Here is a 15,816-nt window from a genome sequence, read left to right on the forward strand (position 1 = left end):
GACAGAACCAGGATTTAAACTGAATAGGTAGCATCATGTGCAGTCACTAAGTGACGATCAGCTTGTCTGCCTAAAGTCTGTCTGTTTAAAAGAGAACAAAATCTCCTCTGGCATTAACCTTGTAAACTTGACTGATTAAATTACCAGACTACACACGCCCGCATGCACGTGCACAAACACACACAGTTTATTTTACAATATAACCGATACAAGGTACTAAAAGTTCTAATTTCTGGGAAGAGAGAAAAACAGAAGGTACTAACATGTATTGAATATCTAACTAGGTCCTAGGCATTTAACATTCTTTATCTCATACAATCCTCACAACCCTGGAAAGCAGATCCTCACCATTTTACAAATGAAGAAATTAGGCTAATGAACTAACATGCCCAGGAGCCACACAGATAACAAAGAATAGAGGAAGGTCTGCCTATTGCTAAATCCCCTGCCTTTCCTACTACATCACATTTTCTCTCCAGCAAAAACCACAGAGCCCACAGAAAGAAGCATTCAGAGGAAGAAATCAATTCCCTTGCATTTCCCCTGAAAATGTTTGAAAGAGCTTCTGTGTTCATTGGCATCTTCCCCATACTGGATGAAACTTTCTTCTATTTCCTGGGCTCACTCACACTGCCCTCAGCTAGGGTGACCATATGGCCTTGTTTGCCCCAGACAGACCCAGTTTACCCCTGTTGACTCTGCAAAATTATCAAAAGCATCCCTTCAAGCTCAAAAGTGTAGACAATAAGTTACATGGTCACCCCACTTAAGCCCCTTACTGCACTCTTTACCCAGGCTTGTCTGACCCCAAAGAAGCTCACTTACCACCATCTTTCCCTTTTAGCATGAAGAATACTGTCCATCAGAACAGGTGTTCTCCAAGTCAGTAAGAATGGGAAAAGCAACATGGTTAGATGATTCCATACCCTTCCAGAGAGCAGAGAACATTTTAAAACATCGACCATCTCCGTCAGGATTTTAGGCAGTGTAACAACTACATGAAGATAATATTCAGGCAGAATACAGGTAGATCAGTCCAGGGAGATGAGGCCCATCAAGCATACTGCCCTCCTTGGAGCTTGATACCAAGTCAGGCTCACTAAACTGTCCTTGCTTTTCTTCTCTGCCTCACATCTAAACTGCCAGATTATCCAACAGTTCCTCTGAAGGCTCCTGTGGCAGAAATAGTGTGGGCTCCTCAGGGATATTAGGGTCTGGTGTCCATGGGTGACTGTAAGAGGCACATTTCACCTCATTGCACCAAGGTGATATGCAGACACCAACCTCAGTTTGCTCTGCATGTTCAATGTCAAAGTGGCCTTTGCTAGCGTAATTATTTCAAAAAATGTCAGGGAAGCAAAGGAACTCAAGCAGTCAAGCCCTCATTTTACAAAAGGAAACTATAGCCTATAGAAGAGAAATCACCAGTGTATAAAGTCAGTCATACAACCAGGACTAGAAACCAGGTCTCCATCATTCTTGCCACCATGTAAGTGATCCCCAACTTCTACACAGCATACGTATTCATGCTCACATATTGAGACCCAACACTTTCTGATATCAGAGTTGGACTTTCTTGGAATATGTAAACATTTCAAGCTGTCACATGATGATGTCTTTCAATCAACACTTGAGTTTCAGCAACATCACTGTCTTTATACAGGTGACCTTTATAGACCTAAGGTTATACAAGTGACCTTTATAGACCTATATAAAGACCTAGGCTCTTTATAGACCTAAGGTTGTTAATATCATCTAATATTCTATACTTGTTTATAAAAATGAAGAGAGAAAAAATGAAAGTAGTAATACCAGCTACATAGCATCATCTACAATGAAATACAGAATGAAAATAATTAGGCAAAAATTAGCAAAAATATCTAGCCTATAGACTTAAGCTCTTTAGCTGTGTTCAACTGTGGAGGAAAAAAGTAAAACCATATGAAATACTAGAAATAATCAAAAGTGTGCTTAAAACATGAGTTTAACAACAGAAAAACTAAGAGATTTGCTAACTAAATGTCACTTTGAATAAGCTGAGCAGATAAAAATGTGTTTGAAATATAATTTCACCACATATAATACTTAACTATCCATTAAAGAACTTTTAACATTCTTTAAATGGTAAGCTGTTATGTAATTAGGAATGTACATATGTTTTTAGCTCTACAGGAATTGTATCTCTTTTTAACAAATCAAATGTTCAACTTTTAAATATTAGTCTTCAAATACTTCTAAAAATTTTAGACAGATGCCAGGGGTACTGGTACCCCACACTGATATTCTTACTCTATTTTGGGGGCGGGGGAGCATCCCTCACATAAATTAAAATTAGATCTGGAACACACAGTAAACTTTAATTTTACTTCTGTATAAATATTTTTCATTGTTTAGGAACACTCACTACATCTTAAAATAATGAAAACCCACTCCTGTTTATTCATTCCAACATTATAAACAATAAACATACATTGTTTCAAAAGGATTTTTTCCTTGCAAAAAATAAGGACTTCGTTATTTCCTCGGGCTAACAGAAAAATGTTCAAACGTGACAGTCCTTGCCTTTCTGCACTATTTTTAATGTAACTTGAAAATTCATTTGCACAGTCTTCTGCTCCCTTTTATCCATGTTTCACAGCTCAGAGAGTCTACTACTTAACTGCCTACTGTCAACCATTTGAAATGGCACCTCCATTCCCTTCCCTGTTACCCCGGAAGAGCCCACTCACACATTTATCTTTAAGATGGCTGTGTTTACAGCTACCCATATGTCACCATTCATGAAGCAATTGCTGCCATCCTCTTGACTAAGCATTGGCAGGCACATACGCTGCAGAGGACTGCAGGACCACAGGAAGGGTGACTGAGGCTCAGAATTTTTCTTTTTAAGGTTACTACTTTCAAAAGACTCTGAAATTTAAAAAAAAAAAAAAAAAGTGGAGTACACACTCTTTGTGATAAAAGCTTTGGGAGGCTGAGGGGTCTAAGGTTCCACAGTGAGAGGGCCTTACTAGCAAAGGTGTTGCCAAGGGTACTATTTCTATCACAAGTACACCTCACTACCCAGGTTGCTGTGTAAAAGAGGCTTGCCTGACATGGTATCTGATTTGACATCTCAGTTCCTCACTATACTATGTTGCTATACATAATATTTCTATCACAAGTATGCTCACTATACTGTACTATGCATACTACGTCGCTCTGCTAGGGTGGCCCTCATAAAGAATCCTGCTAGAAAGTGAATTACAAAGTCATTTGCCTCTTGACCTTAAAATAAAACATGCTTTTTCATTTTTTGTCTCAGGGTTACTTAAGCCATATTAATGCAATGGAGGGGTGCTTGGGTGGCTCAGTCAGTTAAGCCTCTGACTCAGGTCATCAGCTTTCGGCTAAGGTCATGATCTTGCAATTCATGAGTTCAAGGCCTGCATGGCGCTCTGTGCTGACAGCTTAGAGTCTGGAGCCTGCTTCGGATTCTGTGTCTCCCTCTCTCTCTGCTGCTCCCCCACTAAGCATTCTATCTCTCTCTCAAAAATAAATAAACGTTAATAAAATTTTTTTAATATATTAATACAATGGACTGGAGAGAGTATGGATTAATAAACAGTGAGTGTCTGACTGTGGTGGGGAAAAGCAGGCATTCTTAGGGGCAGAGGAGGAGAGTTAAGGAATGGAGGCATGCAAAGCAGAGCCAGGGACTCTTGGAATGATGAAGTCAAGGTCAGAAATGACAGACTGCACTGCCCCCACCTTTTTTGGACCTATGTTTAACCTTCCACTATTTCTTCCATTTCCCCCTTCCTAGCCACTTGGAAAATGCAGACCATGGTTGTATGAAAGGACAATGCAAGGTGTCTAGAAGGCAGAAGAGTGAACCACAGAAGTTCCATACCAGCAGATGCTAGAACCGGGGGGGGGGAGATGGAGGCTGAAGCCAGAGAACCAGCAGCAGAGGTGGGGCTTTTCAGAGAGCAGGAAGAACGGCAAGGGCTTGTGACTAAAGCAAAAGTAGACTTTCTCTCATTGTCTTCCCTTTCTCTGTCCAGCCAGCAACAATAGAATAATCTCGCCTTCCCTCCCTCTCTTTCAGTCACCCACAGGAGAAATAAGGGCTGAGGGAAGAGTAATAAAAATGGGGGAAATGGGGAAAGAAACTCCAAGTGGTAGCCAAAGAGAATGAACATTCATCAGGTTATTTCTCACAGGTAAGGGACCAAAATTACTGAGCCCATGTCCTCATTTTATGTAGTTCTACATCCATTTTTGTGATCTTTTCAATTTCTTCTCAGTTATTTGGTTCTTGTTACCCCGAACAGAAATGGTATCACATTCCTTGTGAGGAAGACTGATAATTCTTACAGTAATGATACTAATAATAATATATCCGTTTACATTGATGTTATAATTTTCAAAATGTTTGCACATCAATTCTTGCATTTATCCACAAGGCAACCTATTAATAGGTAGAGAAAGTGTTAACCCGTTTTTACAGATGGTGAGGAGACAGCACGAAGAAAGGGGTTAAGTATAAATAAACTGTTGAGAGAATGGACAGCCAAGAATTCTTAGAAGGTGACTTGAATGCACATCACTCAACCATTCATTCATGCATCCATTCATTCTGTTATGGGTTGAATTGCATCCCCTAAAAAGGTATGTTTAAGTTTTAACCCCCAGTACCTGTGAATGTGACCTTACTTGGAACTAGAGTCTAGCCGATATAATCAAGTTAAAATAAGGTCATGCTAGTTTAGGGCAAGTCCTAATCCAAAGACTGGTGTCTTCGTAAAAAGAGGGAAACTTGGACACAGACACACAGGGAAGAAATGTGAAGATGTAGGCAGAGACTGGAGTGATGCATCTACAAGCCAAGTAACACCCAGGGCTGCCAGAACCACCGGAAGCTGGGAAGAGGCAAGGAAGGATTCTCCCCTGAAAGTTTCAGAAAGAGCATGACTCTGCCAATATCCTGATTTCAGACTCTGGCCTCCAGAACTGTGAGAAAATAAACTTCTGTTGTTCTAAGCCACCCAGTTTGGGGTGATTTGCTATCGCAGCCCTAGAAAACTAAAAACATTCGTTCAACAAACCTCGTTTTGAGTGCATACTATGCGCCAGACACTACAAAGCATTCTGAAAAGCCTAAGATGAACCAAACTCGGCAATCCTTGTCCCCCCACTCCCTGCATGGAGCTTAGGGACCTAAGGTTGCGCAGTCCTGTGCTGAAACAATAAAGCCCAGAGAAGCCAAGCAGCTGGTTGATGGCAGTGTTGGAAGTAGAGGCTACAACCTCTGACCTCCAAACCACACTCCTCCCACGCACCAAGCTAACGGTCTGGTTTCCTGGCCCACTGTCACTGTAAAGGAGTTTCATCTGTCCCTTCAGAGCAACAACCACAATGCACACAGCAAGGACAGTGAGGAAGCAAGAACCCCCACTTCAAAGCTTTCCCTGTCATAAGCCACAAACCAGGACCCAGGAAGAATGTCTGTCACTTAAGTAGAGTGTGGGTAAGAGAAGGAAGCTCTTGGGACCCAACAGGCCTAAGGTGGAATCTTGTCTCTATCATTTTCAAGCTAGGAGATCCAGAACAAGTTATTCAGCCTCTGTCAGCCATCCTTTCCACATCCATAAAATGAGAATGATAGTACATAATGCCTTCTTATACATCAGTGAGAGTAGATATGGAAAGCTATGAAAGATACATCATCAAACAGAAAACCTCAAATTGCAGAACAGCACATATAATATGATCCTATTTCTATTAATTTTTTTTCTGGGAAAACACACACACACACACACACACACACACACACACAAACCTCTTCTCAGTCATCACTCTTGGAGATTAAGAATAGAGAGATTAGAAACTTACATCCTTTTCTACCATTAAGTTTTTTTACTATGAACATGTATGACCTTAATTTTTAAAACAGGGAGAAAAATACTAGTCATTTACAAAGAACGAAGCATGGTATTTCAATGAGTTGCTCACTTAAGATAGGTGCACTTCTCTGTGTACATATTAAACCTCAATAAAGAGGTGTGATGTTTTTAATGAGGCAGACAGATGTGCTCAGATATGAAGAGGTTTCCCAGACAAAATAATGAACTATCAAGTCATCATATACACAAAACATGAAATTCCATTTATGTAAAAAAGCAAAAAAAAAAAAAAACTATATGCATACACATACAATTGCATATGAAGAGGTGGAATAATATACACATTTCATAACATTATACATGTACATTGTTGAGTTGTTTTACCACCAGAACTCCCTTTAAAATTCACATTCTTTTTGGGGCACCTGGGTGGCTTGGTGGGTTGAGTGTCCAACTTCAGCTCAGGTCTTGATCTCACCGTTCATGAGTTCAAGCCCCACATGGGGCTCTCTGCTGACAGCTCAGAGCCTGGAGCCTGCTTCCGATTCTGCCTGCTCCTCTCTCTCTCTCTCTCTCTCTCTCTCTCTCTGCCCCTCCCCCACTTGCAGTCTGCCTCTCTCCCTCTCTCTCTCTCAAAAAATAAACATTAAAAAAATTTTAATTCACATTCTTTTTAAAGACTTTTTATTTTTTTCTATTTTTAATTTTTAATTTTTTTAATGTTTTATTTATTTTCGAGACAGAGAGAGACAGTGCATGAGCAGGGAAGGACAGAGAGAAAGGGAGACACAGAATCTGAAGCAGGCTCCAGGCTCCGAGCTGTCAACACAGACCTGACGTGGGGCTCGAACCCAGGAACCGTGAGATCATGACCTGAGCCGAAGTTGGACGCTCAACTGACTGAGCCACCCAAGTGCCCCTTTATTTTTAAAATGTTTTATTTATTTTTGAGACAGAGAGAGAGAGAGAGAGAGAGAGCACGTGTGAGCGACAGAACACGAGTGGGAGAGGGGCAGATAGTGGGCAACACAGAAGCTGAAGCAGGCTCGGGACTCTGAGCTCTCAGCAGAGAGACCCATGCAGGGCTCGAACTCATGAACCATCAGATCAAGACCTGAAGCTTAACCAACTGAGCCACCCAGAGGCCCCAGAGACTTTTTAAATAAGAATAGTACTTAACCTCAGAGGGTTGTTGTGAGATTTACATGATAATGGTCACATGATACTTTGTGTGATATAAAAAAAAAGTCACTAAGCATTTCTTTTTTTATTTTTTTTATTTTTTTTTTTTTTAAATTTTTTTTTTCAACGTTTTTTATTTATTTTTGGGACAGAGAGAGACAGAGCATGAACGGGGGAGGGGCAGAGAGAGAGGGAGACACAGAATCGGAAACAGGCTCCAGGCTCCGAGCCATCAGCCCAGAGCCTGACGCGGGGCTCGAACTCACGGACCGCGAGATCGTGACCTGGCTGAAGTCGGACGCTTAACCGACTGCGCCACCCAGGCGCCCCTCTTTTTTTAATTATCAATCAGTATGCACCGCAAACTCCTTCTCCATCCCTGCCTTCTATCTCTGTCCCAAATCTTAGCCTTAAGCCCCAGCCATTGAGCCTAATTTGGGAATAAAGTCAAGTCAGGAACAGGATGAACATGAGAACTGAAGCAGGGGTCAAGAATGAAATGATAAAATAAGTCAAAAACATCTGGAATACACATTGTTTGGCAAAAACAAACACATTTTCTATTTTAACTCAGCCATTCAGAAATATCCTAACGTCTCCCTCATCCAATCCACCGAATGAAGGCATCAATTCTTGTGTCACTGGTAGGCTGCCTACTCTAATCCACACTCAATCTGCTCTTTGATCAGACAGTTAATCCAGGGGCCATGAAACAGGAACTTTACTATAGAGACTTATTCTATTTCTTATCCCAAGGTTTGATGCTTTACAATATGCTGCCTTGTTGGCTGTTTCTTGTGTTTTACCTCCCCATAATGTAAACTCTTTTCCAAGAGGAACATGCATTAATGCCACCTCTGTCCTAGGACAGATCATAGCCTAGAATGGAGCTGAAAAAAACTCTCCACAGGTACCTGTTCACTGACTGCAGGTCAAAGATGGCCAATGAGGCAATTCATAGCACTAGCTTCCCAAATCCTAGCTGGAGCCACACTGTAGTCCTTCCTGTCTTTCTCCCCTACCCTTCCTTCAATTCCCTTTCTGGCCTTTGGGTCATGCCTCAACATGCAGTAACATGCACCCTCTCCAGACTCCACTTGCAGAAGAACCTGTAGATAAGCAAGTAGTAATAGTTCTCTCCTCCTGACACTTCCTTCTCTCAACTCTAAAACTTTCTGCGTATCTGGTTTATTGTCACATAAACCTCCTGTCTATTTTGTAAAACTATGCCGGGCCACTTGTGCAGCTGAGGAGGGCAGTAGGTACTAAACAACCTCTCAAACTTATTGCACCTTGGAGTAAAGAGCACAGAAGGATTAGACCACTGCAGATCTTTGGGGAAGCCAGGTCTGAAGGGCAGTGGACTGAGGCCACTCAAGGTGCTGACCTTTATGAGTATATCCACAGTTAGTATATTAGTTTTTGCTAGGGCCGCCATAACAAAGTAATACAGATTGGCTGGCTGTAACAGACACTTATTCCCTCAGTTCTGGAGGCTAAAAGACTAAGATCCAGGTGTCAGCAAGGCTGGATTCTTCTGGAAGCCTCTCTCCTTAGCTTGCAGATACCCATTTTCTTTGTGTGTTTTCACACGTCTTCCCTCTGTCTCACTCTGGGTCCTAATCCCCTCTTCTTATAAGAATACCAGTAAATATTTAAAAAACATTTTTTTTTTTTTTTTTGAAAAAGGGATTACCTGGTGGCTCAGTTAAGCGACCGACTTCAGCTCAGGTCATGATCTCACAGTCTGTGAGTTTGAGCCCCACATCAGGCTCTGTGTTGACAGCTCGGAGCCTGAAGCCTGCTTTGGATTCTGTGTCTCCCTCTCTCTCTCTGTCCCTCCCCCTCTTGAGCTCGCTCTCTCTCTCTCTCTCTCTCTCACTCAAAAATAAATAAACATTAAAAAAAAAAAAAAAGAATCATATTGTGGATTAGGGCCCACCCATATTTTACTTTATTAGGGCCCACTCATTTGACCTTAATTACCTCCTTAAAGTTGCTATTTCCCAAACACAGTCAGATTCTGAGATATTAGGGGATAGGACTTCATCTTATGAATTTGGAGGGGACACAATTCAGCCCATAAGAGTCAACAATAAGGGAGAGAAAGGAGTTGTGAGTATAGCTATGGAGAAATGAAAGCATACTTTACACACTTGCAGAAGAAATTTCACCTGTTTCCCCCAAATCTAGAATTCCCTTTCTTCTCTCTCAGTCCTTTGACACCAAGCTCCTATTTCTGTTCTCAGCCCTGATGATCATCTCAGTCCTAATGATTCATTTCCCTAATCTCACATGCAGAGCACTTACTAGCTATACCACTCATCTGGCCCTTGACCCCAGATGGCCTGTGGTGCCTCTTGATGCCTTGTACATTACTATACTTGAGGCCTCATCTCAGTCACTGTCTCTGTCCCTTGCTTAGTTCACACTCAGCTTATATTGGTTCCTCCCAGGAGCCATATAGTTAGTGGGCTGTAGATCAAGGACACTGGAATACTCCTCCCAACCCCTCTTCACCTGCCCAGCCCTCTCTCAACTAATTAATATCATTTTATCCTTAAGATCTCAGCTCAAATGCCTCTTCCTCAAGGAAGCTTTTGAAGACCACACACACACACACACACACACACACACACACAATATTTATCCTGACACTAAACACAGATCCTTCTCCTACCCTCTCCCCTCACTTTGTCATAACACTCACCAAGTTTAATTCCATACTTGCATTGTTATTATGTCATTAATGGGTGTCGTTCAAATTGATACATACTCATAAGTTCGTAAGCAGGACTCTATCTGGTTTATCCATCATTTTCTACCGAGCAGCTAGACCAGTGCCTGGCACACAGTAAGTGCTCAATAAATATTTGTTAGCTAAAGGAAAGAGTAAGTGAAGTGTAAATTAGTGTAAATCACTGGTTATGTGCTCTATTTTTACTAAATAAATTCACTGTGAAACAGAGGCAGTGTGGGGCGCCTGGGTGGCTCAGTCGGTTAAGCGGCCGACTTCGGCTCAGGTCATGATCTCGCGGTCCGTGAGTTCAAGCCCCGCGTCGGGCTCTGTGCTGACAACTCAGAGCCTAGAGCCTGTTTCAGATTCTGTGTCTCCCTCTCTCTGACCCTCCCCCGTTCATGCTCTGTCTCTCTCTGTCTCAAAAATAAATAAACATTAAAAAAAAAAATTTAAGAAAAAGAAACAGAGGCAGTGTGAAATCATTAAGTAGTAATTCCTAGACAGATAGAAAGGTGCACAGATATTAATAGATCTTGAATGAATGGAACCACACATAGAAAGTAGAAATCTAACTGTTCTATTATGTGATAATTCTGCAGAAATTACTTAAACATGTTTTCCATATGTAATTTTCCATAGACATTTATATATTATTTCTCTTCTGCAGGTATTTTTTAGTCCACTTGAACAGATATCTGCAGTCACCCTCTCCCAATGGCTCATTCCACTGCTTGACTTTGGCCTAAAACCAAGAAGAATTCTTTACTTGTGCTAAAGAACTGACAGATTCCCATGGTGACTCCAATCCAACACTCTTTCATTTTCTCCTTCATATTAGGCAGGAAACACTAAAATTCTGGGAACAAGATTTGTGTCACACATTGGAAATGTTCGTATCTGCTGATAACACTCCATCTACCTCGGCTAAACACATGAGGAAGCCACATGGTCACAATCTAATGGAACATAGAACATAACTAATAAACTGAAGCAACATTCCACATGTTATCACTTTCAGCTTTGCGCAACATGTGGAAACAGGCTCATGCACCACTCGGTTGTGTCAGAACATCTAAGAGAGTAGAATGCTTGCTTGGGATTTATTATGGTCACTCACCTCAGGAAAGTGTCCAAAAGAGTGCATTACAACCTCCACATGTCTGTACCTTACTGATTTCTTTTTTTAAAAGGAGTGTTTTCTGAGATGTATTTATTTTTCAGGTATTTGGACTATTTATGTAGCCCTGATTCTTTTGAATACTCGAAAGCAAAAGCTACCAGTAACTGCTAATGAGAAATTATTTTAGACTAGAAAAATAAAACTGTTCTCTTTATAAGAATTGCAACAGTTGCATGAACCCAGGTTACTGAATAATTTTGTTTCTTGCTTTGTCCTCTACTTTCTATGCTTCCCCACCCCGCAACGTAACAGACATCATCTTCTGTTTTATGGACTTCAATTATTTTATCCAAGGTGTAAGGCTCAAGTTGAGCAGGGCTTCTTGGTGAATAATTTTTCTCATGCTAAAGAAGAAACATGAAGCAAATTAGGAAATCATGGAAGCCAGAAAAATAACAGCAACATCATCAAAATCTGAAAAAAAAGTTTACCCAAGAAAAGTGAAGCTCAATATGGGAAGTTTAGCAGTTGAACTAAATGAACACTACAGCATTACATAGTCAATCTCCATTATTAGAAAGAAAACTTAAAATGCAAAGCATGTTAAGTTAAATGCTTGAGCCCTTTTCTTAAATTCCGTTTTATCAGTAACCAAACATTCAGTGCATTCCTCACAACAGGTAAGGCAATGTGTCAACAACTAAGATGCTTCCACCCATAGCCAGAAGCTACAATCTCTCCAGTCCAATTAAGAAGGAAACAAAATCTCTCCAAAAGAAGCAAATCCACTCTCTCATTAAGCTGAGCAGACCAGGGTCAGGTGTCTCAGAAATAATCAACTTGATCACTGGTTCTGAGGCTAAAATATTAATGACCATATACATTAACCAATGCACCAGGAAACTCCATAAAGGAAATCTAAGAAAAGTACTATAAGCAGACCAAGTTCACAACACACAGTCTTCTAACCCAAAGTTCTCACTATCTTCAAAAAAAATTAAATATAAATCAAAAGAAGCTGGATAGCCTAGTAATGAAACTGTTTCCTAGTAATTAAGACACCTTCCTATTTTACATCTAGTGATAGAAACACGTTGTATCATTTTAAAAGATGAGCCTGAGAAGAAAGTGAGGGAATGGTTGTAGCTGTCTGACACTCACATCTGTGAATTAATACCGTCTAACGCCATCCCAATAGGCTGTTCCAACACTAAATAAGTCAGTTTTGAGTGTTTACCAAGAATATTTGAGAAAGAAATATATATTCTCATCCAAATTAAGTGTTCTTTAAAAATATATTTTATCAGTTTGGCCAATCATTAGAATTGTTTCTTCCGACAAAAATGAAATTGTTTTAATTATCTGATGCCCATAGCTACTTTTTATTTTTACAAAAATGAGAAAAACATGTCTTACTTGGAATGCCATTACCCATAACATAATATAGATTTATTCAGAATACCTTACGTTCTAGGAATTTAAAATGTGGTAACTGTCCAAATATTTACCTTCATTTAAAATTATTTCAGCCCAAACCCAAAACCCCAAGAAAAATCATTCTGATGGAAACATTTCTTTTCACTCCCTATGAAACCCAACATAAAGCTAGATTCTCTGTTACACTGTAGTCCTAAATGACATTTCGTTGCTACAGCAACGAAACTCTGCTACCTGTGGCCATGATTTGTTAAGAATTCCTCCAACCAGTAAATTCTGTGCTGTGCATTCATAAAACCAAAAGAATGGCTGGAATGGCCCAATGCAACGTACAAATTAAGGTTTAATTTCCTATTATGATCCACCCACACACATATTTACAACATATATCATATATGTATACATCCATACATGATTATGGTTTCCCCAACTCCATGAAAAAGGAAAAATCATACCAAATTTCCATTTTAACGTGAGCACCAAAAAACTGCTTTGTTTTAGGTTTCAGTGAATAATTGTTACCTGTTTCCCAAAATTTATCTTAAAAGGTAATAGCGGCTATCTGGAGAGAATTTAAAAAACAAAAATTTGTTATCTGTATCCACTCTCATTCCAAAAGGAAAAAAAAAAGAATGCCGAGGCACAATTTCCTATCTGTTCCAGTAAATGTGGCTTCCTTAGCAGCGAACTGATTTAGCAAATCTCAAGCTGAAGCATAAAGAAAGAAAATGTAGCTGTCACCACCTTGATTCACCAAACTGCTTCTGCAGGCTACTCACCCTCACCGGGGGGCTCCAGGCTTGCACCCGTGGCTGCTGTCCGCCCTGGGAGCTCTGCAAATCTTTTGAGCTACAATTAGCCACAGTGCTGCTCTGAGCCCTTAATGCATTTGTGCAGTTGGTCCCACTGCCCCCACCAGGGCCAGGTTTCCAAGGCCTCTGCTTGATGCCATCCAGAAGTCTGACCAGCAGGATGTTACTTGGAAGCTCCTCAACACCCGAGCCAACAAGAGTCCTGCACTCTGGACATCTGAGTTCATTTCGGGAACCTACAATCCCCAGCAAACATCGTTTGCAAAACGTGTGCTGGCAAGGCAAGACCTTTGCGGAAGCATCAAGCCGCTCTAGACACACAGGACACTCCAGAAGATCCAACAAGGCAGATTCATCCATCTTTATCTCGTCTACTGAGAAAAGGCTTCAGAAATGTTCACAGTCGTGCGCATCCCTGAAAGTGATTCATGTAACATCCATTTCAGACTTCGCTCTGGAGTAATGGGGGAGGGGGAGGAGAGAAGACAGAAAATTAGTATTGTTACTTGGAGAGACGTTTCACAGCGGAGCCCCGAGAACCAAAAAAGTACACAAAAGTGCTTCCTCTGAATAGTGCAGCTTTGCTTTGGAATGTGGTTCCTGAACTCCAAAGTCAACAGCTAAACACAAAGTGGGCTTTTTAAACAATTCGAAACGAATCCCTAAAGATATGTAGGAGTTCACTGGGCAGAAACGGCTGTATCAAGCTCTATATGGGATTCCTGTAATGAAACGGGATTTAGGAAATGCAACAAACAGCATAACTTCTTCAGCTCTCAAAGTGATACTGGCTGCCTTAATAAAGTCCTCCTCAACTCATACGAGAAGCTGAACAGAAGCAACTCAAAGTTTCCTCTACCTGAAAGTATTTTTAAAGCCAACAAACTTCCCAATCTTGAAGCCACTTTAGTGCTTAAGAAACCATGCCTCATGTGATCGCCTGTGGTAAATGATCCCAATATTAAATACATATGTTTCTTCATCGGTCTTAAAAATAGAACTGCTTAATCTTGCCCAACCAAAATGAGCCGAAGGTTGACAATTCTGAGGGACACAACTAAAGATTCGCTTGCAAGCAGCTGAACTAGAAAAAGCACCCTTCGGGGGCAGCGGTTGACAAACTCTGAAACGGATCTCTGGCCAGCCCGTCCTAACCCCATTCAGAAAAATCTGGCAAAATTATCACCAAAAGAATCTGAGAATGGAATGCTGGGCTGAACACTGTGAGCGTCATAGGAAAATGGGGCCATTCGGGAAAAAAAGCATTTAAAGCGGTGCCTGCGCCGCTCCCCCCCCCCCCCCCCACCTCCGAAGTAAGTGCAAATGGGAGTGCCTGGGAGAAAGAGGGCAACAAGATGTGGATGTTCTTGACGGAGTCGGGGGAGCGGGGAGCCCCTGAGCCCCTCTCCCACGCCGCCGAGCACAGGTACTCCGCGACCCGCAGGGAGGCGCGGCGGCCGCTCGCCGCGGACACACCCCGGAGCCAGGTGTCGCCGACCCGCGGCAGGGGAGGGTCCCGCGCTGGGGCTGCGGCCCGGCGGCTGCCGGAACGGGGATCTCCTTCAGCAGCCTCCTCTCCGCCACCCTTCGGGTCAGGCCGGGCACACAAATCCCCCCGAACGACTGCTGGAAGTTTTCAAGGACTTAAAAATAAATTCGAAGCCTTAAGTTGCGAAAGTCAGCCCCACGAAGTGCCACCGGGAAACGTCTGTGACGCCGCAGAGATGAGGCGGGAGTCCCCAGAGAGACCGAGCCTCCGGGAGGGCAGGGAGTGCTGGGCTGCGCCCCCCGGGAGACCGCGGCACCGAGCCCGGGCAGCTTCCTGCCGGGAGAAGGCGGCGAGGCCGCGCCGCCGTCCCGGCTCCGGGGCGGAGGGGCAGGCGGACAGCCCAGCGCCCCGACCACCGCCTCCTCGGCCGCGAGCGTCTGCCCGCGCCGGCTCCCCCCGCGCGGCCCCGCGCCCTACCTCGCGCCTCGGCTCCTCCTCTTTGTTCGCGGCCCCGCAGCGGCGGCGGAGACCGATGCAGATGCGGCCCCGCCGCGCCCGCCGCGCGCAGTGTCTCTGACGCCGCGGCGGCACCCGGAGACTCCTCTCTGCCGCCCCCCTCACGCGCGCACACACACACACGCCGCCGCCGCCTCCCACTTTCCCAGCCAAGGAGGGCGGAGGAAGAGGAGGAGGAGGAGGAGGCCGAGCCGCAGCGGGCGCCCGGGGCGCGAGGGGGCGGCCCCGCACCACAGCGCCTCCCCCCGGAGCGGGCGCGGCACCTCCGGGAACCGCGGGGCCGGCGCAGCCTCCCTCCGGGCGCTGAGGTACCTGCGCGCGGTCCCCGCCCGCCCCCGGGGGCGCGATGGGGGCGGCGGCCTGAGGGGGCGCTGCGAGGGCCGCGAGTCCAGGAAGCGGGGTCCCCGAGAGCGAGTGAGAGGGATGGTTTAGGGGCACGCGCCTTTCCCTGAGGAAAACACGCCCGAGAAGATGAAGCAACCGGAGGGGGAGAGCTTTGGGAGTGGCGACGGAGTGGAGAAGGAAGGCGCCACGGGGCAGGGACCGGCCGCGTCCTCCTCCTGCCCAGCGGTGCCCGGCGGCCCGGGACGGACGACTCGGGGCGGGACCCGCCGGGGCGCGGGAGGGGCCGG

The 15,816-nt window shown here is 43.7% G+C and overlaps 1 protein-coding gene across 2 annotated transcripts in view; it reads right to left on the reverse strand.

The window, feature by feature from the left end:
• The window catches only part of SH3RF1 (SH3 domain containing ring finger 1), a 181,080-nt gene extending 165,820 nt beyond the window's left edge, over positions 1–15,260 (reverse strand). Inside the window, exons 1-2 of one of the 2 annotated variants that reach the window (XM_060653806.3) lie at positions 15,146–15,260; positions 13,147–13,633 (exon numbers count right to left, since the gene is read on the reverse strand). In XM_060653806.3, coding sequence (XP_060509789.3) covers positions 13,147–13,539 — 393 coding nt within the window. In that variant the 5' untranslated portion in view covers positions 13,540–13,633; positions 15,146–15,260. Of the gene's footprint in view, positions 1–13,146; positions 13,634–14,038; positions 14,407–15,145 lie in introns of those variants that run through there. The other variant, XM_078445624.2, reaches the window with a different exon arrangement.
• Between the last annotated feature and the right edge of the window lie 556 nt (positions 15,261–15,816).

Source organism: Panthera onca, chromosome B1, assembly GCF_046562875.1.
Source record: "Panthera onca isolate mPanOnc1 chromosome B1, mPanOnc1 haplotype 2, whole genome shotgun sequence".
NCBI classification, from domain to species: Eukaryota; Metazoa; Chordata; class Mammalia; order Carnivora; family Felidae; genus Panthera; species Panthera onca.